The 26,656-nt window shown below is 36.4% G+C and overlaps 2 protein-coding genes across 3 annotated transcripts; one reads left to right on the plus strand and one right to left on the minus strand.

Moving 5' to 3' along the window:
• Window positions 1-8,277: 8,277 nt before the first annotated feature.
• LOC112036350 (potassium channel AKT1) lies at window positions 8,278-16,126 on the plus strand. Of its 2 annotated transcripts, XM_024069160.2 has the most exons (11): window positions 8,279-8,730; window positions 10,490-10,855; window positions 11,004-11,061; window positions 11,147-11,464; window positions 11,595-11,840; window positions 11,937-12,035; window positions 12,179-12,211; window positions 12,344-12,529; window positions 12,721-12,915; window positions 13,019-13,094; window positions 14,850-16,126. In XM_024069160.2, the coding sequence occupies exons 1-11, from the start codon at window positions 8,543-8,545 to the stop codon at window positions 15,746-15,748; spliced, it is 2,664 nt and encodes an 887-aa protein (XP_023924928.1). In that variant the 5' UTR covers window positions 8,279-8,542; the 3' UTR covers window positions 15,749-16,126. The 2 variants fall into 2 exon arrangements, with proteins under 2 accessions (XP_065626457.1, XP_023924928.1); XM_065770385.1 differs by lacking the exon at window positions 12,179-12,211 and having other exon boundaries at window positions 8,278-8,730.
• Window positions 16,127-16,712: 586 nt separating this feature from the next.
• Window positions 16,713-24,195, minus strand: LOC112036351 (boron transporter 4). Its single transcript, XM_024069162.2, has 13 exons — window positions 24,086-24,195; window positions 23,908-23,990; window positions 23,612-23,804; window positions 23,386-23,524; window positions 23,114-23,279; window positions 22,870-23,036; window positions 22,473-22,646; window positions 22,263-22,358; window positions 22,067-22,183; window positions 21,403-21,719; window positions 21,012-21,291; window positions 20,107-20,244; window positions 16,713-17,178 (listed from the first exon to the last, which is right to left on the minus strand). Exons 1-13 carry the CDS (start codon window positions 24,187-24,189, stop codon window positions 17,128-17,130), a joined length of 2,025 nt encoding a protein of 674 aa, XP_023924930.1. The 5' UTR covers window positions 24,190-24,195; the 3' UTR covers window positions 16,713-17,127.
• Window positions 24,196-26,656: the final 2,461 nt, after the last annotated feature.

Consider the following 26,656-nt stretch of genomic DNA (forward strand, 5'->3'; position numbering starts at 1 on the left):
AAAATTGAAGTGGTAGACAGAACCAAGGTATTGCATGGTCCTCGGACCCAAGCCTATGGTAAAACTACACACACCATTATGTCTGATACTTACAGAAAAATTGAAGTGGTAGACAGAACCAAGGTATTGCATGGTCCTCGGACCCAAGCCTATGGTAAAACTACACACACCATTATATCTGGTACTAGACAGAACCAAGGTATTGCATGGTCCTCGGACCCAAACCTATGGAAACTAGATACTTACAGAAAAATTGAAGTGGTAAACAGAACCAAGGTATTGCATGGTCCTCGGACCCAAGCCTATGGTAAAACTACACACACCATTATATCTGGACACCAAACAGAACTAGGGTATTGTATGGTCCTCGGACTCGAACCCATAAAGAAAATATCTCGAGAAAAACCAAAGCGTTACTTAGAGTCAAGTATAAAACGATCCTTAGATTTCATTTGAAGGATAACAGATGGCTTCATGAGGCTAACTCCAGAATAGAATACGAATATTGAGCAGAATACAATAGTAAAGCAAACAAAGGAAAATATCATCAGATGGAAGCAAAGTATTATGTATTCAGTTCAAACGGAAAGTATACAACTCCCTTACAATGCCACTGAGGCAAGAAACAAAATGAGATAGAAAAAGAAGATCAAAGAGAAAATAAACAAAGTTATCCTATGTCGTATGCTAGTCTCCTCAATCCGGTAGGCAAATTAAGTCAGTTTGTAAATCAAAAAGCTTTGGCCAAGGCCTAAGGGCTTGGCTTCAAAGGTCCGCCGGAGGACTTGCCACGTTTAAGGTATTTCCTGACCCTCGGTTACAACGTCCCCCAACGTCTTTGGGGCTCAACCTCCTCGGATGGTTGATCAGTTAACGGTCATCCTCGGCGGTCTTATCGTGACTTTCAACCGGTGGTAACGAGGATCCCTCCTCGGAGCAGCAGATGCAACCTCGCGAATGGCAATAGGGAAATATACCCTGTCCTCCTTCTAAGTCAGATGAAATATCAACCCCTGCTTGGTTGAGGGCTTCATGCCAGGTTTGAGAACAATAATGCCTGCACACTGCAGGAACTTGAGCCCGAAGAGTGGCTTCAGTCTTAGCCACCCCTTCTGCAAAAGCATCCTCCTCTGCCTTTTCCATAGAGCGCTCAGCGTCTATTTTCGCAAATACCGCCTCATCTTTGGCTCTCACAGCCTCGTCCCTGGCATACTCGGCAACACCTTTTTCATGGATTGCCTTGGTCAAATTTGCCTTCATATAGGTAATGTCCTCTTTGGCCTTTTGTAATTGACCCTCAACATCTTGCAAGCGGTTAGTTTGATCCTCAGCTTGCTTCCTGACCACGGCTAGGTCAAGACAGCAGTATCCCTGGCCTTCGCCATTTCTGCCAGATCCTCGGTCGCCTTTTTCAGGTCGGCCTCAGATCTCTTAAGAGTATTGGCAGCCTCCAAGAATTTGTCGCGCTCTTGCGCTAAGGCATGGCTATGGTCACAACCTCATCGCCCAACCTGAAAAGGGCCTGGATAGCCTGCCAGTAAAAACAAGCAACTCTGTAAAGAGAAAGAAAAATACTAAGCGACAAAATTTTTAGTAAAATGAATAGGTGCCGAGGGACCTACCATGCCTAGATATTTCTTAAGGTCGAGGACAACCTCTACCCCACTCATTTTCTCTAACTCGGCCATATCAGTGGGAAGAAGAAGAGATTTTCTAGGGCCTCGGCACGAGAGCCCCCTCGTCTCCTTGAGACTCTCGTATCGACGCGTTATCCATAGGGGCTGATCATGGAGCATGGCAGCAGGCAGCCATGCTTGAGCCGGGCTGCTGGGAGGTCTTCTTGCTCTTCCTTTGTCACCGAGCTTCAATTGCTTTGGAGGCCTGCGAGTCCTACCCTCCTCGGGCGAAGAATGAGATTTGCCCCATCCATTGGCTCCTTACCCTTAGAAAGTCTTTTCCTTTTCGGGTCAGGAGACTCAGTAGGAGGGGCTGTTATTGTAGGAACGGAGGACGACCTGGTTTGCATGGTTGGAATCTGAGGCTGAGGTGCTGGGGGCCGGGGCTGCGACTCCCCTGGTACATCCTTCTTGGAACCGCCTTCAAGCAGGTCAAGAAGATTAGTTTGGGGCTGTCTTTTTAAACCCATCCAGCCTAGTACCAACTCTTAAGGACTGAAGATCGGCTTCGGACAAGTGAGGGTCTCCTAGGTCACCGGGAATCCTCGGACTGATCAACTAAGTCAAACACACTATATTCGTCCTCGGAGGAACTCATTCAACCACCTCCCTCGCTTTCTTAGATGGTCCTTTCTCGGCCACCGTTACTGCCGGGATGAGGAGGGACCTGATAGCGGAATGCCTTCAGGTATATAAGACCCCTCAGTAAAAGCAAAACCGCTCTCCACAACGGTAATCTGCGTAAGCCGAGGGTCACGAGCTCTAATTACGTGCTGTGGAACTGGAAATGACTCTGAGCTGGGTCGCACCCGAGGATTTTATGAGCAGCTCTGACTTGGTTATCAGGTTCGTTCAAGAAAAGGTCCGACCTGAGAACGGTTTCCAAATCCGCTTTGTTAACCAGGTGGAAATGACGTGCAAAACGTGTGGGTCTGCGAAAAGAAAAGCGAAATTCCTATGTTAATCAACCAAATCGAGTATACAGGTATAGAACTTGAAAATGCTGAGACCTAGATTATTTGTATTTCGGATGCCCTACCTGGCTCCCCCTCTTCCGTTGGGCAATGAAGCCGTCGTGCCACTCTCCCGACACTATAGGAAATCTTGGTTCAACCCCTTATTGGAATCAGGAAGACACTGGATAAGACGAACCCTATCGTCCCTTGTCTTCATATAATATGTCTTACCCCTCAGGTGATGAAGGTTGTAACACCAGTTCACATCGTGGTGAGTCAGTCTCAGCCCCATTTTCTCATTCAGTGTATCTACACACCCTAATATTCTAAATACATTCACGGCACACTGAGTAGGGGCCAGGCGAAAATGCCTAAGGTAATTAAGGGTCACCGGCCTCATAGGGATTCTCATCCCTCCTTCTACGAAAGCAACTATCGGGATCACAACTTCACCCTCTCTCCTCCTAAGGTACCACTCACCCTCTTCACAGTACTTTAAATTCACATTATTGGGTATTCCATAGTCAACAATGAATTTGTTCATCATCTCATCGGACTCGACCAACTTCTTAAACTTACCCATTCCCCAAAGACAACTAAAAGTTCCAAAAGAGAAAAGGCAGAGTGAAATAAGAAAATTTGAGGTCGCTAGAAAAAGAAAACTTACAGAAATATGACGATACTCTTCAATAGTGTGCAATCGAACCAGATTCAAACTATATGCATCAATAATTGTAAGCGCGAAAATGATGAAACCAGGCGGTTCAAACAGGTATTTATACTCCCCCTTAGTTCCCCAAATGTAACTGCTTGCTCATAAGAGCAAAAGATCATGCCGGTGAAAGTGGGAAACGTGGTGCCGCTAAAATTTAATGTGGGCGCCCATTAAGTTTTGAAACGCTAAAAAGGCGCATCGGGTAGTCAAAAAGCCGCCAACATCATACAAACCAAAGCGGGACAATTTGTCCAATGGACCAGCATTCATCAAAACCCTCCTCCCCGTCCGAGGGAACGTGCAGCAGGGTTTTGAGGGGCTATTGTGGGGCCCATGGGCCTGATAGCCCCAACCCATCATATAGCAGGCCCAAGGTCCAAGCCGAGGAGCACAGGCTATTCAGGGCCGAGGTGAGGGAAAGCCTTTCCTTCCCATTCCACACCGAGGACCACCTTATCCTCGGCCTGACGAAGGTAATTTTGAGAAGAGACTAACCCAAAGTAAGCTGTCACTCTCACATTTAATGCATTCAACTAACTCCCCTGGCCACATTAATGGGGAGGTAACCCTTTGGCAGGATAACGTTGATCAGAATGAACCACTTGAGTACCGATAAGGCCTCTGATGGGACGGACGGCCAGAAAAGAAGGCAAATAGATGATCAACAGATGGAAGGAGGGGATAGGAGGATGAAAACTATAAAACAAAAGTTAGTAAAGTAAAAAGAGGGAGGAGAGAAAAGAGGGAGAACAATAAGGCCTCCTCGGCCACAGGCCGAGGAGCATCCCCCATTTGTAAAGAAACTCTTAAGTACTTTTTATAAGAAAAGTTCATGCTTGGTGATCGACGGCCAGCACCTAAACCTTTCACCCCACTCTCTATAAATGTATTGTTTGGGCTCATTGGGCTGAAAACCCATCATTCAGGGTCAATCCAAATCGGGTCCCTACATATATATATATATATATAATATATATTATATATATATATATATATAATATATATTTTTTTATTTTTTTTTTTTTTAATTATGTGACATGTTAATTAGAAATTATTGTGAAGTTATTAATGTTACTTATGCAGGATCAAAAAAAGGAGAAATTATACAGTTTTCTTGTGAATCATATCGTTTGTCTACCATTTCATTAAAAAACTTCTACTTGTTTAAAATTGCTAAATCAGTAATCAATTTTTATTTATAAAAATTTTCTAACTTAATAATTTTAAACAAATAAATTTTTTTTAAAAAAATGGTAAATTACTTGCCTACTATAAAAACTTTATAATTTCTCAAAAAAAGTGAGGGGACTTTTTCTTTTATTTTCTTTGATGGAAAGGAGGGGGCTTTTTCTTGTTCCCACAAGGGGTGTGTATATCTGTGTCTTGGATTAAATAAATGTACAAAGTCAACTTAGCAAAGGAGCATTTAAAACGTCAACTTGCTGGCAGTTGGGTTGAACTTTTTGGGTGTGGCATTGGGAATGTCAACTATCTAATGAGATGGGAGTTGTCTTAAACTTATTTCGGGACACAATAGTCATTCGAATCTGAACAACGTCCATTTGAAATGAAAGCGCAAATGGAAAATTTTAGGAGAGACGGTAGTGGATTATTGTATAATTACTAAGGTCACATTTGGTAATCTATAATAATTATTACATGAAAATAAGAATAAGTATTATAAGCAATACATTAAATTGAAATGTAATAAGTATTACTATCTATTAGTTTTGTGGCCATTTAGAAATAGAATCCTGAATATACATCTACAATTTAGTAAAGTATAAAAAAATGTGTAATTAAATCATTTTTAAGGCAAATTTCTTAAAATATACTTAATTTAAGGTTTTCAAAATAAAACTAATAATTAACAACAAAGAAAATTTATTTTCTTTCCTTTTGAAGATGTGGCAACTAATGGCTTTTTAAAAAAGAAAATTAAAAAAAGTTATTACATAAGGTGAAGGAATAGATATTCAGTACTTTTGATAAAGAATAATTATTCCTTATTTTGAAGAATAGCTATTCATAAGGAATAACTATTCATTGTAATAAAAATATAACCAAACAACTGAATAGTTATGTCATAGAAATATCTATTATATTACAGTGTCTATTACAGTCTACCAAATGTGCCCATAGTGATTATTATTCACCACGTCAAGTTTTGACAAATGTTGTTCTGAAATTTTAAATGGCGCTTTTTTTTCCTTTGCTTTAAAATAAAATTTTACTTTAACCTGATCTAAGCATACGTGTATGTAAAGTTTCATTCTAAAAGCTTAAGTCTCGGCTCTTATTTCCTACTTTACAAAAAACTTGTGCTTGTGATACATATTAGCATGACACTTTTTAAAATAGAAAGAAGTGCATAAAGACAAAGTGCATGGGTACACTTAACGAAGACAAGAATCAAAAGTTAAGCCTAGTTTAGTAGACAATAAAGTAGTATTAGTTCCTACAACATGTAAAATTATTTACTATAGTACATATGGTATATTAATCGAGTAACTTTTAGGTACTTTTAGAATACAATGAATTGTGCTATCTCCTTTTACATTTATAGTAGAGTTTACTCATTAAATTCATTGTTGGTTCACCATGAATGTGAGAGATGAAAATATCATTTCACTATACTCCAGAAGTACTTAATAATTTTCCATATAACTCTATTCTTATATTAATATAACATGGGTTGGGATTATGTTTGTATCCTAACGTGTCCAATGCACTAATGCACTGGACACAAGTTGTGTCCATAAAAAACCATATATAGGTCCTGTCCCACATATGAGATCCACAATTATGTGAGAGAATGATATAGTTTACTTGGTGTGACAAATAATTTCTCCTACAATAAACAATAACAACTTATCAATTTAACAAGTTGTAAAAAAGATTATGAGAAAATCAAATTACACTTTTTGTACCTTTTTTTTAATTGAACACAAGATATAACTTTAAGTAACGTTACACCCCCCCCCTAATAAATTTAATTGGATTAATATTTTGAAAATCTCACCGTTAAATTATAGGTTCTCTATGTTCTTAACATACATACCGAAATTTGTGACAAAAATATTTTTACCATTTGATCCCTTTTTTGTATCATTTTAACATACAAAAACTCAACATTTAAAAATTTAATTGATGACATAGTTATTGATTTTTTTATAATCTTGAAATTTTGCAAACATGGAGGATATCAAAAAGAAAATGTAATCCAATGGTAGATTTTTCAAAATTTACAGATAATATAAATCAATTGAGTGTCGTAATATTACTTAAATCGTCTAAGATGTGGGATTGCACCGAAGACTATTACTTATATGTTGAGAGACTGTCATGAGTCCATTATTGTTTAGAATAGGTTGTGCAACCTAGCACCTGTATGGCTTCCTTTAATCTACCTTTGATGGATTGGCTTCATCTCAATTACTCCTCCTCAACTATAGCTCCTAACCAACCCCTTTCCTTGGAAAATTTCGTTCCCTTTTAGTCTTTGGTATATTTGGCTTCACTAGAACAAATTTGGGATTAATCCTAAGTTTGGTCGGTGGTAGGAGCTCTTTCTAGGCTTATGAACCTATGTGTCTCTAATGCTTGTGAGTTCTATGCCATTTCGGGGCTTTCTCTCACTCCTCATAAAACCATTCCTTTAGTGGGCCAAGCTTAATACAGATGGGTCCTCTTTGGGTAACCTAGGCTCTACTGGTTGGGGGGTAGGGGGTGGTTATTCACAATCATAATGGCAAGTGGATTTGTGGGTTCACTCAGCAAATTGGTCATGCTTCTGGTGTTATGGTTGAACTTTGGGCGATTAGGGATGAGCTTTCTTTGGCTATTTCCATGGGTTTTCCCCATGTTTATGTGGAGTTAGATGTTTTACTTGTGGTTTCTTATCTTGTAAATTTGTCTAAATTTCATCCTTATTTGATGACCTTGGTCGATGATTATAGGTCGTTGCTACATGGGATACCTAATTCTCGTGTTTCCCACATCTTCAAAGAGGCTAACAAGTGTGTTAATGCTATGGCTTCTTTGGGAAGAACCCAATCTATTTATTTTGCTATTTTTTCTTCACCTTCAAAGTCTGTTTTGGGCCTGACTAATTTTGATATTTCGATGGAGGTCTGTCTCCATCTTGTTCTTGCTCCTAGTTAGGGTTAGGTTTTATTGTCCTGTATTATCCAAAAGGGGGAAAAAAAGTTAGAGTGTAAGGATACTACAAATTTTACTATATAAGTCTTACAAATTTTTAAATCACTAATCACCAAAATGTAATTCAAACCGTCATTTTTTATTGTTTAAATGACAATCATAGTCTTGTCACATTAGTTTATATGCTTTTTTATTGTAGCTTCAACATTTTCCATAATTTTAACAAAAGAAATGTTTATTGTTAGGTGTCAAATTTAAATTGATTTTATATATGGCATGTAAATAATAATTTTCCACTATTAGATCTAATAGGAATCATATAACAAAACGATCATTTGATGAGTCGAGCAAGTAAAAGGGAATAATAATAATAAAATTTATTGCCATTTGAATTGAAGGCTCAACAATATAATTAGATAATGACATGATCAGTGAAGTGGGTAGACCTCTGGAGGGGAGTTAAAAAAAAAAAAATCCATTATCCAATGGTTCTTTTTTCTTTTTTTTAATTTTCTTTTAAAAAAAATTTTAGTTGTAGGACTACCATAATAGTAGAAGTTACAATACATGTGGCGATTAGCTATAAGACACAATTTTAGTTATAATTATATAAACTTAAAATTATATTTTAAAAACACGATTCCTTAATTTAATTAAAATTATGTTTTAAATGCACGTTTTCAGCTGACGTGGCACATATCACAGTTATGTGTAATTAACCGCACTCTTATATTTATAAACCCTTCAGCAGAGCAAAGAAGAAAGAACAAACGAGTCCTTAAGTTAGGAGAGAGAGAGAGAGAGAGAGAGAGTCGGTGCGTGACTGCGTGGTTATAAAAGGAGAGACAGTCTTATACTTCCATATATCGCATAAAAGAAAGAAACCAAAGAAAGAAGTACTACCATAACGTATTAATTTCCAACACCTGGGTGCTTCTGCTTCGCTTTCTTTATCTTTATTAGAAAAAACACACAAAGAAAAAGTATAGAGTGTTTGTGTGTGTGTGTGTTTTCTTCAGCGTTTCTAGCTAACAATGGATGCTCTGATGAACCGAGCAGGATTCAGGGTTTCAGTGTGCGGTCAAGAAGAGATTGAACAGTTGTCAAGGGATGGTAGCCATTACAGTCTTTCCACAGGGATTTTGCCTTCCCTTGGAGCAAGAAGTTCACGCAGAATCAAGCTCAGGAGTTTCATTCTATCGCCCTATGACCGCCGTTACAGGTGCACAGTCTTTTACTTTCTTGGTTTTTGTTTCTGGGCTTCTTTTTATTTTGTTTATATCTATGTTCTTTCTTTTCCCAGATTTTTTTTATAATACTTCTTTTAGTTTTTGTTTGTTTGTTTTTATTTTATTTTATATATATATATATGTGTTGTGTGTGTGTGTGTATAAAAATGATTCTATTGTATTATTGCCTTTGTGTTTTTGGATTTGCGCTAGATTTGTTTTGTTCTTTTTTAATACATTGATAATTAAGGTTAGGATTTGAATTCAAGAAGTCTTTCTTGGAAACACAAAAAAATTACTAAAAAAAAAACAGAAAGCACAGAAAGCTTCAGTGGTGCTTCCTGATTTGTTAAGTTGACTAATTTGTTTCTTTTGTTTTAATTTCAATTATTTATTGCTATATTGAGTGAACAGTAATCTTTGCTTTGCTAATTTTGTATATTTATTAATGACAGGTATTTGGAAAAGATAACATTGAATCTTGTGATGCTTCGTTTGTAGCTAATAGTATTTTTTTTTTTCTATTTCTTTTTAAAGTTTTGTTTGCTATACTTAGATTATTGTATGTTTCGGTCAGGATTTGTTATTTTTTAACTTGTTTTTTTTTTCTTTATTACTTTTTTTTTAATTTTTTTGGTTAAAAGGAAAAAAAAATATATATATATATATATAAACTAAATAGTCAAGATGGCTAAGTTGGCAACATGTCTCAAACCGTTTTCCCATTTTTGTCTGCACACACTAAGGTAGAAATTACATCAGATGAAAAAAATAAAAAATACAAGCCATTCTGCAAATTACAACCCATTCTAGCAATGCATCAGCACTTTATTTGCCTTCCTAAATACAATTTTGCGTTAGTTCTATATCGTTTTTTTTTTTTTTTTTTTTTTTTTCTTTTCTGGTGGGCATGCGGAAAAGAAAGATATTAAAATATGTGATGCTTCTCGAGCAGCTAAAAAGTATTTATTTGTTTTGTTTTCTTAATATTATTATTTTTATGTACATTCTCAGTTCGAATCTCCGGAAAATGCTTTTTGGTTGGAAACTTTTTGCAATCTGTGTAATAATTTTTTCCTCAAATCTCGGAGAACAATTTAGTTGATTCCTTGCCAAAAAAGTTCAAGATTTTTCAAGATACTATTTTCTCGCTTTCTACTTTTGCAAAAAGTTTTTTTTTTTTTTTTCCGGTGTTTATGATGTTTTTCCATTGTTCACATGGATTTGGAATCTTGGAATGGTATTCAAAAAGTAAGAAAAACAGTGGTCGCTCGTGATTAGTTTTGGAATTTTCTCTGCGAATTGTCACAAGCTAGGCTAGACTAGAGCAGCTGCTACTTGGAGGCTTGACTTCAAAGAAAACGGTCGGTAGGCAGCTGCTACTTTCATAGTGTGACTGTGAGAGTGTTTGCCTTGGCCTTTTCTTCCTCTTCGTTTAATGCCCATATGAAAATTCTTTTATATGGAAAAAGATTAGCTTAAATACCATTTTAAGTATGACCAAAAATGGGGGGGGAAATATAAATTTAAACTCTGCAAATATGTTAACACTTCTGTATAATTAAGGATCTCTAGTCTTCCTTCAAAAAAAGAAAAAGAAAAAATAAGGATCTCAAGTCTTTACACACTGTGATCCATTAATATCCAGTAATTCTGAGGAATGTTAAAAGTTTCTGGACATTCTGATTAAGAAATTAATAAAATGACATATCATTTTGCTAAAATTTGCTCAGACTAAATTGGTTGTGGCAGGATTTGGGAGACTTATCTTGTTGTTCTGGTCATCTACACTGCCTGGGTATCGCCATTTGAATTCGGATTCCTTAGAAAACCACAGGGACCACTGGCAATTGTTGATAATGTTGTCAATGGATTCTTCGCTCTGGACATTATTCTTACCTTCTTTGTAGCTTACCTCGATAAATTAACATACCTACTCGTTGACAATCCAAAGAAGATAGCTTGGAAGTATGCAAAATCTTGGTTGGCCTTTGATGTCATATCCACAGTCCCTTCAGAGCTTGCTCGGAAGATTTCCCCTTCAGCTTTTGGGTCCTATGGCTTATTCAACATGCTTCGCCTTTGGCGTCTGCGAAGAGTTAGTGCCTTATTTTCAAGGTGAAAGAGATTTTTCATCTTATGAGTAGTTTCCAGCTATTATGAAAATGAGTTTTTTGATTTGATTGATAATTTTATCTGGACATTGTTTTGCCCCAAGAGAATATTTTGTTTGTCTTTAATTGGGGCTTGTTTTTCCATAATACAGATTGGAAAAAGATAGGAACTACAACTACTTTTGGGTTCGATGTGCAAAACTAATTTGTGTAAGTTCATTATAACTAGGTATGTGACAGAAAACCACTTCTCTCCTACTGCATTATCTTATTTTGATTTGAATATCTTTTACAGGTTACCCTTTTTGCGGTTCATTGTGCTGGATGTTTCTATTATCTTCTGGCAGCAAGCTATCACGACCCCAAAAAGACATGGATTGGAGCAACAATGGGGGATTTTCTTCATAAGAGTTTGTGGATCCGCTATGTGACTTCAATTTATTGGTCCATCACTACCCTAACAACTGTTGGCTATGGTGATTTGCACCCAGTGAATACACGGGAGATGCTCTTTGATATCTTTTACATGCTTTTCAACCTTGGATTGACTGCATATTTGATTGGAAATATGACAAACTTGGTTGTTCATGGGACCAGTCGAACAAGAAAGTTTGTGAGTAAAAATTGTACTCATGGAAACTCTACAATACAAATAAAAATCCAGAGAGAGTTATTTATTTATTTATTTATTGTTTGTTAGTTTCTAATTTCATTCTTAAAACCATTCTCTAATTAATTTCCAGAGGGATACCATTCAAGCTGCCTCAAGTTTTGCTCAGAGAAACCAACTGCCCATTCGCTTGCAAGATCAGATGCTTGCACATTTATGTTTGAAGTTCAGAACAGACTCAGAGGGACTCCAGCAGCAAGAAACACTTGATTCCCTTCCTAAAGCCATCCGGTCAAGCATTTCTCATCATCTTTTTTACTCTCTTATGGATAAGGTGTACTTGTTTAAAGGGGTTTCAAATGACTTGCTTTTCCAGCTGGTAATTTATTAAAAGCTGTCTCAACTCTCAACTTCCAATCTTCAAATTCTTCTCTCGAAATGCTTACTTGGTTTTTTTCCCCACTAAATTTTAAAGGTCTCGGAGATGAAAGCTGAGTATTTTCCTCCCAAGGAAGATGTGATCTTGCAGAATGAAGCACCCACAGATTTCTACATACTTGTCACTGGTGCTGTGGTAATAATTCAATGTGTTTGTCTCAAAATATCAAAAGACAAGTTGAATAGAGCGACACTATTTTTAAGATTTATTCATAAGTGCAAATTTTTTTTAACGAAACTTAGCAAATAATGGCCTCTGATGTTTAAATTACTTCATAGGATCTACTGACCCTAAAAAATGGAGCTGAACAGGTAAGCCTGATCTCTCAAACTCTCTGGACAGCTTTCTATGATTTAGAATGGTTGCATGTGGGTTTGAAACATATGTCCCAGCTCCCATTATATAGAGATGCTAACTGAAAAAATCATGGTAAATTATTGCAGGTTGTTGGAGAGGCAAAAACTGGTGACCTCTGTGGAGAGATTGGGGTACTTTGTTATAGGCCACAGCTTTTTACTGTGCAGACCAAAAGGTTGAGCCAGCTACTACGGCTGAACCGTACAACATTCCTGAATATTGTTCAGTCCAATGTTGGAGATGGGACCATAATCATGAATAATCTCCTTCAGGTCTGAATACTTTATATAATCTAATGACATCTAATCCTTTGAGCATGTAGAAATCTGTACTCCTGCCACTTTTTCTAAAGAAGAAGTAGAATTATGAAATTGTATCCCGAGTCTTGGACAAGATTTTGTAGACTCAGAATAAGCTTTTGACATGTAATGCACTATGTGCCTTTTTTTTCCTTGGTGGGCAGCATTTGAAAGACCTTGATGACCCAATAATGTCAGAAGTTTTGGTGGAGACAGAGAACATGCTAGCTCGTGGTAGAATGGACCTACCTCTTAGTCTATGCTTTGCTGCTCTTAGGGGAGATAACTTGTTGTTGCATCAGTTATTGAAACGGGGCCTGGATCCAAATGAATCAGACAACAATGGCAGGACAGCTCTGGTGTGTGACATGCTTCTTCTTCTATTTTATTCAGCAACTTTTTAAAATGGGAAAGGCTAATATTTATTTTCTCAAATTACTTCCTTGTTTTATGTAAAATCAGCATGTAGCAGCTTCCAAAGGAAGTGAGAATTGTGTGCTTCTACTACTTGATTACAGGGCAAATCCAAATAGTAGAGGTACCTTCTAGCCAATTGCATATACCCCTAAGCTAAGCCAATTGTGTTTGACTTACATACACAGCATTGTTATCATATTACGTTTTGCTTACTCTTTTTTAATCATTGGACTGTTGTAACTTTTGTTCTTTAATTTCACAAAAGTGGTTATGAATGCTTCAAAGAATCAGAATTGATTGTATGAATATTTTACCGAATTTTAGCTCCACTGTCATTCTTCCTTACTTCCCTCCCAAAAGGTTTTGTTTAGGTAGATCTAGACAATGAGATTGCAACAATTTTAAGGCAAAATGCATTCTCAAACATCTTCAGGTTGGTTTGTGCAATCCGGTTGCAAATATGGTAGTTTTCTTAAGATGTACATAATTTAACATTAAACCAAGTTTTAAAATCTTTCTCTTGCATTCCTTATATATTTCTCAATTTTTTGATACATTGAATGTGTACTGATATCATTTAGCTTCACTGTGTCTTTTAATTTGTTCTCCATGGCAAAGTTGCCTCCCCTTGTGAGCAATATTTTATACACAACTTATTTTTCAAACTAAACAAATTTCCTAATAATTTAAGATAAATAATGTGGTGACATGTTGACGATTGGAATGCCAATTTGAATTCTATTTTCAACTGAACCTTAGTATAATAATACCAATAAAGAAATCCAAATGTGAATGAACTTATATGGCATCCATAAAGCCAATGGATAATTGTTTGTTGGAACATTTGTAGGTATATTTTACTACTTGTGCAAATCTATAGAGATTTGTCCCCGGGTTTTTTATTTTTTAGTGAATTTTTTTCCTTATTTCTTATTAAATTTGGGAATTGGGTGAAATGTTACTATCAGCTTGTATTATTATGCCATGTGCGTTTGATTGGTTGTTAGCAATACTTTCTGATATGGTAAGGGTAGAATTTTATTTGTAGTTCATTTGTTTACTATTTCCTATTTTGTCAAGCAGCTTAAAATATTCTTTTTTGATTCATTTCTTTTGTTTAAAATATCTTATGAAGTTAATGTTGACCTTCTGATGTTTTTATCCAACCAGCTGTTTGTACCCTTTAATTTGTGATTGGAGGTGTGCACACACGCACACATTTCAAATATGACTTCTAAAGACACACGTATGTGGTTTCCATTCCTTGATTGTTGATAAGAACATAACTGAGCTAGTAATTTAAATCCGTACCAGGTGCTGTACAAGTCCATTTCTTGTCCCTCCTAAATATGATAAATTAAATGATTTAGAAAACTCCTTCCACTATTATTTAATTTTTGGGTAATAATTTTAGGAGAAATAATAAATAAAATTTCCTTTTTAAGTATAGATCGAGTGGTTCATGACTGTTGACTATATTTATAGAATTTTTTGCGATTAATTTATCAGTATCTGCACATACCAATGTGTTATTGTTTACATTATCAGATATGGGTTTTCATGTCATGAGGTCACCTTCTTTTTTATTAGATAATGGTGTTTCAAAATTACGTTTTGAGTCTTCTACACACTAATACTACTACAAATTATTTTGATACCCTGTACTGCTGAGATGTATTAATGCCCTTGTGCAGTTGCATCCTGTTGACACCCAACTCTATTTTTATATTGCATCCAAAATGTATTTGCATTTTGAGTTAAGTTCCCTTTAAATTCATTGGATTTTTGAAATTAAGGTCAATATCAGGCATGGATTATTCATAAGAGTGACTCAATAAGTAACATAAGTGATGCATTTAATTTTGCGTGTACACAGACTCGGAAGGGAATGTGCCACTATGGGAGGCAATGCTGGGTGGTCATGAAACGGTGATCAAGCTGCTACTAGACAGTGGTGCAAATTTACAATTTGGAGATAGTGGTCAATTTGCATGCACTGCTGCTGAGCAAAACAACTTGAACTTGCTCAAGGAGATAATTCGTTATGGAGGAGATGTCACGCGTTCTAAGATGGATGGAACCACCACAGCTCTTCATGTTGCAGTTTGTGAAGGCAACATTGAGATAGTCAAGTTCCTTTTGGATCAGGGTGCTGATATTGACAAACCAGACTCTGATGGTTGGACCCCAAGGACACTAGCTGACCAACAAGGACACGAAGACATTAAAACCATTTTCGAATCTAGTAGAGAGCCAAAATCTCAATCCATCATTCCAATTCCAGAGAAGCAGAATGGGACTCGTTTCCTTGGGAGATTTACTAGTGAGCCAACAATGTGTCCATTATCCCAGGAAGGCTCATTCCCTGGTGCAACAGATGGATCATGGACCCAATCCCGTCCAAGGCGTAGGTCAAATAATTTCCACAACTCGCTATTTGGCTTAATGTCCGCTGCTCATACTGAGGAGAGAGACATTCTATTCCCTGTTACAAGAAGTCCTAGAAACCAAGGAGGTAATTCTGCTAGAGTGACTATTAGTTGTCCAGAAAAGGAACTAGCTGGAAAACTGGTGTTACTTCCAGGGACTTTTCAGGAACTACTTGAGATCGGTGCTAAGAAATTTGGAATTGTTCCCACTAAAGTCCTAAGCATAAGTGGAGCTGAAATTGATGGTATAGAGGTCATTAGAGACGGTGATCATCTTATTTTTGTCAGTTATGTTGAAACTCAAGAACCTAAAAGCAAAGGCACTCAAATTAATGGGTATTTCTAGTAGTTTTAGGACATTCATAGTTGGAATTTCCTTGTCTTCATGCAAGGCCTTGTTTCGATCTTGGGTGGATATGTGGGTCACAATATGGTAACGACCTTTTCTTTATGTTGCTTTTTGCTCATTTTAGCATCATTCAACGATGGTAGTTGAGTGTATCATATAAGTGTGTGTGTGTGTGTGTGTGTGTGTGTGTGTAAAGGGTGGCAGTTGAGTAGTTCTCACATGCAAGTCAAGGTGACAGCATTGTAAAGATTTTTTTTTTTTTTTTTTTTTTTAAGTTTGCATAGGAGTCAATGCAATGGAATTTCTATGCTTAAATATACTGTCAAAGTACATAATCTATCCAACAAATCTCAACAACGAGAGCTTTTCAACGAACTATAATGTGTTGTAAATCTTTGACCTCAGCCAAAATTGTTGGTTATGCAACATGCATATGCAGCATGCCTCTCACAATACGAGTAAGTCCTCACACAAATGAGTCCCCCACATTTTTGGGATCCATTCCTGCTAAGGCCACTAGCAGTGAAAAATTATGTGGAGCGAACACAGGAGATACGTTATATCTTCTGCAGTGATACCCATTAGTGTCATTAAGGCCAGTAATTGGACCCGGATACAAAAGCATCTATCAAGCGGGCCTTATCTATTTCTAAGCGAGCTTCTGATTTTCCTTTTCTTTTCTTTTTTTTCTTTCTTTTTTTTGAACTTGGAAATCTTTATTATAACTATACAATTCGATTCACATTGTTACCTAGATCCTGTTTTATGTAACATCATTTTGTGGGGGAAGAAACTTTGTAATTCGGATTTTAAGAATAAGTATGCCTCTTATTAGGTTGGTTAAACCCAATTTTAGTTGAGAATTATCATTGTAATTAAGTTTTATAATAAACAATTAAAAATACCATTAAAATTTCTATCTTTTTACCCAACCAAATAAATAAATAAAAAAATAAATAAAGGTCTTGCTCTTAGAAGAACAGGAAAAGAAGGGGTGCTTGGATTTGCTTTTCTTGGTATTACAAATTTAAAGATTTTCTAGCCGAAGTAACCTATATCCTTCTGTTATCTCTCTCACCTCTGTGTCAAAGATCTAATACATGAAGAAAATGAATAACCTATATCCTTCTGTTATCTCTCTCACCTCTGAGTCAAAGATCTAATATATGACAAAAAATAAATGATTTGAACAAAAATTCTTTAAAAGAAATGAAAAAAAAAAAAATCATTCTTGTGCATCAGTTTGTGCCTCCATCCTTTCTCTTTCCTTTCTGCATCACATATTCTTTATGACGAGGGGATGACAGAAGATGGTAGTTTCTTCCTTTCCTCCATTTGAACTTGATCATAAACAGCATTACCACATCTTACTGTGCTTAGAAAAAAGGTTCTTTCCCAATATCTGAGTCATCTTCCTCAGGGTGAATCTACATTTATACAAATCAAATTCACTACATTCAACATATTTCCATGCAAACTGAAGGTTATCAATGCATGAAATACACACTGCAACCAATGCTTGAAAAAGTACGAATCTTAAATGTAGTTTTATTGTTGGAGAGGCTCCATGTTGAGGGGTTTCACTTGAAGATTGCTTTTATTTTTATCCTTAAAATATTTCCATAAACACCATAACTACAATAAAAATCCCAAGGGGAAACAAAAAGTATATTATCATCTCATAAGAAAGCAAGAACAAAAGAGCAATAAAAGGGCATATGACAAAGAAAAGAGTCCAGCAACACAAACGAGAGAGTGTAGGTATACATGGCATGCCACTAGGTCCTAAGTAACACATCAAAATAGATCAACTTTGCTAGAAGAAGTTCTTTCTCAATACTCTCTCTCTCTCTCTCTCTCTCCTCTTTTTTTTCAAGTACCAATTCAGCATTCTATACAAGAACATAGCAATATGTGACTGCAGCACAGAGATGTCAAAAACTTTTGGGAGGGAGCTTGAATTTTATTTAATTGAAGTTACTCTTCATTTATTCTTTACGCTCCACACTAATCTAGGGTTACAGAACTTGCACTATAAGCAGTACCATGATTACTTGCACTACAAGTTGATCCTAGTATAATGAACCTAGACTAGGATATATAAGAAACTTGGACTTTAATTAGGATTGGACCTTGATATCTCTAATGCAGAACTTAAAAACACATTGATTTTGGAAAGAAAGTGTAACCGGATTGAAAATGGAGTGGATCAGGCAAAACCAAATTGAGCACAAGATGACAAGTTGGAATGAAGTCCAGATGTACGTGGTGATCGAAGTTTGATGTAGTTGGGTGCAGTACAAATCATACCTAAGAAGGCTATTGATGAGAAGCATGATCCAAAAGAACTTACCCTAGTATGATAGAGACATGTGACTAGAAAGAGATCCAATCAAGGTTATTAGTCATAGGTAACATAGTCTTAAGATGAAAGAGACAAGTGACCAAAAAGATAACCAACATAGAAGGCTACCAATTAGTGTGGTTTGAGATACTCAGCCAAATGAAGACATGTGATCAGAAGGAAAGCTTAAGGTTAAATGTAGAAGAAAAATGCAGGTACCCTTTGAGTAAAATCAAAATTAGTAAAACCACCTTGGTTGATTGAAACATTCATTTGGACCTTTTTTGGAGAGCCTGAATGAAGAAAAGGACCTATGAAAATCAAGTGGAAAAGTGACCGATTTAAGAAAATTATGGTTGTAAAAACAGTCAATCTAGTTAATTATAGTTAACAACCAATCTATGACAATTCATGAAAGATACAGGACAGATCGAGAAGGGGCAAGTGGTAGCTACAAAGTAGGATACATGGTAGAAGCATAGACATGCAAATGACAGAAAGAGGTGATAAAGACACGTGATAGAAGTTAGTGAAGATGTGTGATAGAAGTTGATTACAACACGGTGTAGACATTGGAGAAGGCACATGGGCAAGCTGGCACATGAGATGCATGGCACATGTGAGAGGAGTGATGCAAATGAGACGTATGTGATTGAGAAGATGTCATCATTTGAAGGCTTGTGGAAGTACATCACAAAAAAATCTTGGGAGCACGCAGGACTTCTGGTGGTGATCTTCATGGTTTTGTGTAGAACAACTTACAATGTATCAATTAATATGATTTGATTTGAGACTCAAAAGAATGGTTGGAAGGCTTGAATCTAGAAAGGGTTACGCTTGAAAGGCAATGAAGACGCTTGTGGCAGGAGCATTGCAAGCAGGGGCATCAAAAGAGAAAAGAAAGGCTCTTGAAACCCTAGACTTGATATTTTAAGGTGTGATAGTGGATAGTGTCCTATGACAAAGTGAAAGTTATTAGGTAGTGGACACCAGAGGTAGTGACCCTGATTTCGTGATAAAATACATGGGAAATATGAAGAAAAAAATAAAGTAGGTAGACAGAGAAAAAGAGAATACAGCGGTTTGGCCTTAGAGGCTTACATACATAGTAGAAAGCCCCTTTCACTGCTACATCTTCAATATTAAGTTCTGTGCATTACATCAAACTCATTAAAAGGTATGTATGGTAGACTAACCCAAGTTAAGTACACTACTAATAAAAATATGACTATTTTGCTCGCACTACAACAAGATCCTAGTACAATGAACTCAGACTAGTATATATAATATACTTAGATCTTGAGGATTGAGACTTAATATCTCTAAGAACATCTAATTCTTTCCATTTACATGTCCATAGCAGGCTTGGGATAGTATACTCCTAGTAGAAAGTGTAAATTCAATTTGTTTACTTCATATGAAGAATCATAAGTACTCCAGAAGAAGAATAGTGTTTTTTTATTATAATTCTTTGGTTCCACCACCCCAAAAAAAAAAATCTTTAGTTAGTATATCATTATTATTTGAAATTTATACTCTTGTGTATTTGATCCTCTCTCGCAGTACATTATCCAAAGTTGGTTCTCAGGACACTCACTGGTTGATACTACTGGAAATCCAGTGGGGTTGGTTGAGATTAAGCTATGGTTGAACTCACCTAAGGGAGTGCCTACAGTTCACCATCCCCTATTCCCCTGTCTAAGTCCCTCAAGCACTTGTTCCTCAGCAGGTGTGTGCTGCTAAGATCACTGAACAAGGCCTTGCATGAAGTGGTCGCCCAACCCTTTTTTTAAGCAAAGAAGGTAAGGAATCGTCTTGAATACTTATATTTGTGTGCGTACTGGTTGAAAATTATTTCTTTTTATTTGTATTTTCCAAAATGACTCTTTTTTTTCTTTTCTTTTCTTTTTCTTTTTGGGTTTTCTGGAAGCTAGATTTGTCTGATGGGTTAGCCACTACAGTGCATGCATAGTCAACATCTCTAAAAATGGAGCAAATCAAAGAGTCTTGCCTGAGCGAGGACATTGTCACTGAAGCTTACAGATCTAAGCTTCAACTCTCCTCTGCTGGTGGTCAGCTTATCCAATATCTCGGCATCACACATTTCTACTTCTCTACCTTTATCTTCAGATTGATTAGGCTCCTTGTCCTGCTCATAGATCATAAATCATAGATTAAATGCAAAAAACTAAATTGACCATGACAAACGTCTCACATCAGAATGAGAAATCACAAGATTTTTTTTGGCACCATAAAACAGCATTTCATTCTAGGCCCATTCAATAGTTGCTTCAAAGCTAATAAACAGGAGCATATGTCTGCAGCTCAAATTGGATCCTAAATTTTTCTTTTTGTTGAACATAACAAAAGCTGTAACTGAAGCTATAAATTTAACATCCCCTATTGATTCTACAAGGTTTATATGCATGTCATTGACAAAAACTGAAAAGAAGCCAAGTTATTCTTTACACTCCTTTTTAGGGCATGAGCAAACCCCAAAGGAAATGGGATGAGTTAAGTTCCAAATTTCATAAATTTTTAAAACCCCCAAACAAATTATAAACCAAAGCAGCTACTTGAGCCCAGAAACCACATTGTCTTTTTAGAGTGATTTGCATAGGGGATTTTTTTTTTTTTTTTTCAATTCTTTTAAATAAAATGAAGTTGGCGAAATATACTTAGGAAAAATGTGAACTTAGTTCATTTGTAGATTAATTTCCAAACAACCTATAGTTATTTATCATCTTAATCACCAAAAAACCATTTTTTTATAAGTAATGAAAATCACCTAACAACCATTAAACAGTACTTCAGATCAAATCAACAGAACACAACAACAACAACAACAATAATAATAATAATCAGGAAAGGAACTTAGTCTCTGGCAAGTCAGATAAACATGGTGAGGTCTCATACCTTGAATGAAATTCCATGACTGTGAGTCCAAACTCCAGGTATTTCCTCATACTCAGCCGCATCCAATTCATGAAGGTGAAGTGGGTGAAACAACTTGGGGAGAATATGCTGTCTGATGCTTATGAGAAGAAAGAATGGCAAGGGGAACAATATCCCAGCAATGGGTATCCATGTAACTCCAAAACAAACTAGAAGATACATCAACTGGAAAAGTGTAAATGTAGCAATATATTTGTATGGTACTGACTCCACAAAAGAGGCATGTGCTCCTTCCAAAACCCTGTCCAAAATAGTTTCAAATCCAGCAAAGTAATCAGTATGTCTGCGTGAAAACATGAATGGAGTACCTAATCATTCAATCTTAAAATAAAGAAGAAAAAAATTCACTTACTTGTAACGCCGACCAGGAGTTATGAAGAGCAGCTTCAATCTTTCCCAGAACTGATTTCCAGGGAGGCTGTCTGTGGCCATGTAGGCAAAATATCCCCAAAGAACTGATGTAGGTATCTTTTTTATTACAGGCATGGCAAATAATGCTGCCGCCACAAGAAGTGACTGTACTAGGTTGCTTAGTCTTTGCTCATTAACCCGGACAGGCAAGCAAGCATCAATGTGCTTTTCAGGATCAAAATTTTCATTTTGGATTCCTCCATCTTCACCTTTCATGACTGCGTCCTTCAATTCCTTCAGCTCATTCGCTACTGATGGCTGCAATGGTCCTACCATTATTAGGGGCTAGGAAATAATTGATGCAATATTTCAAAATGCTATTCCTATTCTCACAACTTTCCTCCCACAACTTTGCAGCACATTTGAAAGGATGAGCTCATGACAGTCAATATCATCATGATCAGTGGCTTGTTCCCACATAAGGTTGTGGCATAAAAGTTGTCAGGATTTTTTTTTTTTTTTTTTTTCAAGTGTTTCCTTATTTACTTATTTCAAGAAAGTGAGCATCAAAGCCTCTTGTCAGAAAAATGAGACAGCTACCAGTTTGCCCCTAAAAATCACTGGTAAGCCTTGATATTTGACTGGCATAGAACGAGAAAACTTACAGCTGGAGTTGCATCAATTTCAATGAACACTGCTTGCATCCTGCCATAAATTTCTGAGTTGCTAGCTTTTTGCTTCATGCATTCCTTGGCACTCTTTACCATTCTCTTTCTAAACAACTGCAGTCAGAATTTGAACTGTATAAGACAACATACATATTATCTTGCCTCCATGAATGGAGCAAATCCATCAACCAACCTGTCTCTTGAGAACAGCTAGACTCTTGGTGTGCATGGGAGATTGTGGGAGTACCCCATTGGAGGGAGGAAGTCCAATTAATCCACACAGCAAAGTCTAAATTATGTATTCAAAGCAACGTGTGAATCTTAAAGAAGCATTTAAGCAGAAACAATAGCTACTTCTACTTGTGTGACAACCAAAAGGGGAAAAAAGAAATAACTACAATACCATAATCCCAAGAATCAAGATGTCATAGTGATAAGCAGGTGGGTTCTTGAGATTGAACTCCTTCTGTTGCGCCATTTGTGAGGCAACACTATGGTCAAAAAAGTAAAGACCCGCAATCATCACTGCTGGCACAAAGGCAGCCAATATGTATTCTGGTGGCACCTTCCCCAAATCCTGTAATCAAAATTATGACATTCCATAATTTAAGAATAAAGACTCAGATATCCATTTACAATAGTCTACATTAATAATGAATGAACAGCTTATTGGATTGATTACGTACAACGGAGTTAAAAGTAATGCATTAACTAATAGCAAATGTAACCTTATAAGCAAGATTTAGTCAGTAACCAGACACAAATATATATGGTCTCCAAGAGAAAACAGGCTCTTTTACCTTGATTACTGTCCAATGCTGCAATGATGCAGACTCCCAAGGAAGAGGACTAACAAGCCTCCTGGGAACTCCAGAAGGAACTGTACTAGGTACACTGAATGACAACGCTGACCATACCAATACCATCAAAGGTACCCCATAATCTGCAATACAACTTCGGAACCATCCTGCATTTAGTGGTAAAAAGTTCAGCACTCAGATGAGATTGTTGCAGCAAAGATTCTCATAAAATCACTTCACAGACCTGTGCCATACCGCCATGATCTTGCCCTTCTGCTCTTTAAAGAAGTAAAGAGTAGACCAAAGGAGAATATAATTCCTAGCAGCCCATTCGTATATAGCCAGGGAAATTGATACTTTTCTGCTGTTGCGTCTTCAGCTTCAGGAATTTTATATTCACTTATCACTCCCTGTGAATATAATACACAGTACTTAAGATAATCTAGAATGTCACCTTCATTAGCATTGAAATAAGACTATTCTTCATTTTTGTTTTACTTCTGCTCAAGCACATACCTTAACAGCCTGTTGAATGAAAAGAACTGCAATCAACATGCCAAAAAGCTCCCCCGCAATCCTTGTAAATTTACTGATGATGGTGCAAACATTGAATATTGCTAAAAGAAAGAGTAGGAGAGCTGTCCAGATGCACACCCTACACATGTTAAAATTGCTCTTATAAAATTACAACTTATAAAAATTTGGAGATTAAAGTATGAAAAAGAAATTTCATCCTTGTTACCATCCAGCCCAAGCCAAGAACAGCGCTTGTCCAAGACCAGCCCGCCCTTTTGCAAAACTGTATAAGTAAGTGTACATTATAACTGTGGGTTCTGCCACCCCTAAAATCAAAAGCGGCTGTCCACCAATTATTGAGTGTACGATACCACAAAGAGCAGTAGAAGCCAGAGTTTCCACTGTGCTCAAACTTCCATCTGAGGGGAAAGAAAATTAATTAAACCATACATCCATGACAGCACGAAAGACCCAACTGGAATAAATATGGGTCTAATACCCAGAAATAAGACGATGATCAACCTGTTTCTCTACTGAGTTGTTCTCCAAAAGCAATTACTGGAAGTGCAGAAGCAAAGAATATATAGGTAGTCGGAGCCAAAATCCTGGAAAATATGCAAATGGGATTACCTTAAAAGAAGCCACTGAAGTAAATATTAAAGGAAAGAAGGAAAAAAAATTGGGGTCTGGGAAGAAGAACCTGGGACCACAGCAAAATGCAGCAGTCCAATCTTGTTTATAGCATGCTATTCTTCCTTTGAAGTCACTTACAATCCCTTTGAATGGGCTTTTTATGTTATCCATTCCTGAAAGCAAGAAAAAGCACAGGGATTAGACACAATACAGCATACATAACCATTAATCAAGAAACTAGTTAAGCCTAAGAATTATGCTAGCTGGTGGTTCTTTGACTTGGGTTCAGCATGTCTTGACCCAAATTCAAATTTCATCCCAGTAATCACTGTGTACATGTTGCCTGGGAAAGAATGTACTATAGGATCATGAAGTTACTCAAAGAGCTCGTTGCTCCGTACACCTCATAAAAAAAGTAACAATAGAAAAGCAAATTATGATTTTGGTTTTTAAATTATGATTGAAGAATTTGAAGTTCAATTTCGCTCTTACACTATCAATCGTATCAACTTAATCCTTGAAAGTTGGAAGCATTTCAATGTTATTCTTACTTCAGTCTCCTTTTAAAAATAGAGTGAACTCTTGCAAAATTACTTTACAATTCAAGTTCTCATTCACGTTAATTCCTACTGAGAATTCAAAGGATGCATGATTTATAGGATTCGGACAGTTAATTTTATTGCTAAGTGTAGGCAATTGAACCATTTTCAATACTTCATGAGTTGGCATAATTGAGATTGTGGATGAACTTAAACTTTGACACATAATTCAAAGATGAAATTAGCTATTAAAAAAGAAGAAGCAAGCAACTACATTTTTGGATGGCTGCTTCATATCCAGTATCCAACCTTGAAGAAGTCATTTGGGTCTCATTACAACAATCATATATATATATATATATAATGTTAAAGTCAAAGCACAATTAGAGTCCAAATTGAATGCAAATTAGTTTATAATTATTATCTAATTTTGAACCACGTATCTGATTTAATTTTGATGAAAACTAATTTATTCATAATGCTCAACTGAAAGCTGAGACCATCTCAGCATCACTATTGTTGAATGTTTCCATGCTTTTTAAGGGTGGTTTACAACCTATTTCCATATCAAATTTACTCTATCAAGTGTAAGACTCAAGAATAAGTTCTTAATATCAAATACAATTCAGATCCAAAAAAAAAAATATTGAAAAGGCTCTATGACTATGCACGCAGCAAAAAAAAAAGCACAAAAATGATAATGGCTTGGATTCTCATCAAGAATTCATGAACAAGATTACTACAACACAAAATTGGGAAAAGCAACCTACATTCTTAAATTTTAAAAAATAAATAAAAATAGAAACCGAATTTTCAGTGCACTTATATAAAAATAAATATTTGCATATATAAGCCATGAATTTAAAAAAAAAAAAAAAAAAAAAAAAAAAAAAAAAAAAAAAAAAAAAAAAAATTAACTGATTCTCAAAAAAAAAAAAAAAAAAAAAACTTCAACTCACTAACTCCTTACAAAATAGGATTACTCTTTTGTTAGTTTTAAAACTCCTCCAATCTACAAAACTCACCCCACGTATTCTTTTTTTTTTTTACTTCATCACGATGTATTTGTTTTCTCTATCCTTTTTTTTTTTTTTTTTTTTTTTTCAATTTGAAAAAAATTCATTACACCCTTAGTTTTTTTTTATTGGAAAAAGTAAAAATCCCAAATTATAATAAATACAAATTATTAATTTTACCCAAAAAATAAAAGAGCCGCTGAGCACACCTACGCCTCTGAGCACACCTACACCTCTGAGCATGCACATGAACGCGTGCTCAGAGGCTAGTTATATTTCAAGTTATTAGCTAAATTTTCTCCCACCTTTTAATACGAATGCTCTAAAAAAAAAGAGCTTCCAATCCCCACTTTCACCTTCCCAAATTAGCCACAATCCCCTCAGTCCCCACCTACAAAAGGATTTTGCATAAGCTGCCAAATTGCTCCGTGAACGCCTATAATATACTCCTAGCTGTTACTGATGTCGTAATTAACACTAAACAAACTGTATAATTTGTCCGGTGCAACATAAACATTGCCAGGTCCGCAACAAAACGCTGTCGTTTTTTCACATTCTCCAATCCCGCTTCAACTCGTAACGGACCAAACAAACCAATGGGCACCGAAGCCAATAGATAACCAACACGTGGCAAACATAAAAAGCAAGAACCAAGCCCCCGTTTATAAAGGAAAGACGACGCGCGGTTATTCAAAACAGAAAAAGGCTTGTTTTTAGCTTTAGCGTTTCCGATTCCTAAGCTCGCCGGCAAAATCTCACATTTCCACATAGAAAAAAAAAAAAACACACTGTTTCTCCGCCAAATCTACCGTCGTCCCCGGTGAAAAAAAAAATCTCCGGGACTCAGGCGATCGTTTTGCATTGTTTAGTAGCGAAGTGTGTGTACTATAACGTAATTGAATTGAAGAGAATTTGAATCTCCTCTCTCTGGTCTTCGTTGAAGATAGAGAAGACGCCGATTATCATCGGCGTCGCAACATTCAGGTTTGTGTTTCTGAAATATATATAACGGAGAGAAATGCGATTTTTCCTTTTCTTTTTTTGTTTGTTTCTTTTGCATGGAGGTTCAGTACGTCTTTGTTC

Source organism: Quercus suber, unplaced genomic scaffold (assembly GCF_002906115.3).
Source record: "Quercus suber isolate HL8 unplaced genomic scaffold, Cork oak 2.0 scaffold_30, whole genome shotgun sequence".
Taxonomy (NCBI): domain Eukaryota; kingdom Viridiplantae; phylum Streptophyta; class Magnoliopsida; order Fagales; family Fagaceae; genus Quercus; species Quercus suber.

What these genes read in the sequence shown, in the direction of transcription:
- LOC112036350 (XM_024069160.2), top strand. Translation starts at nt 8,543, where the DNA reads ATGGATGCTCTGATGAACCGAGCAGGATTCAGGGTTTCAGTGTGCGGT. An exon ending in TACTTGTCACTGGTGCTGTG is followed by an intron (nt 12,036 to 12,178) that starts GTAATAATTCAA and finishes ATTACTTCATAG; the next exon opens with GATCTACTGACCCTAAAAAA. An exon ending in ACAATGGCAGGACAGCTCTG is followed by an intron (nt 12,916 to 13,018) that starts GTGTGTGACATG and finishes ATGTAAAATCAG; the next exon opens with CATGTAGCAGCTTCCAAAGG.
- LOC112036351 (XM_024069162.2), bottom strand. Translation starts at nt 24,189, where the DNA reads ATGGATAACATAAAAAGCCCATTCAAAGGGATTGTAAGTGACTTCAAA. An exon ending in GCATTTTGCTGTGGTCCCAG is followed by an intron (nt 23,991 to 24,085) that starts GTTCTTCTTCCC and finishes CATATTTTCCAG; the next exon opens with GATTTTGGCTCCGACTACCT. An exon ending in GTCATGGAATTTCATTCAAG is followed by an intron (nt 20,245 to 21,011) that starts GTATGAGACCTC and finishes ATCTATGAGCAG; the next exon opens with GACAAGGAGCCTAATCAATC.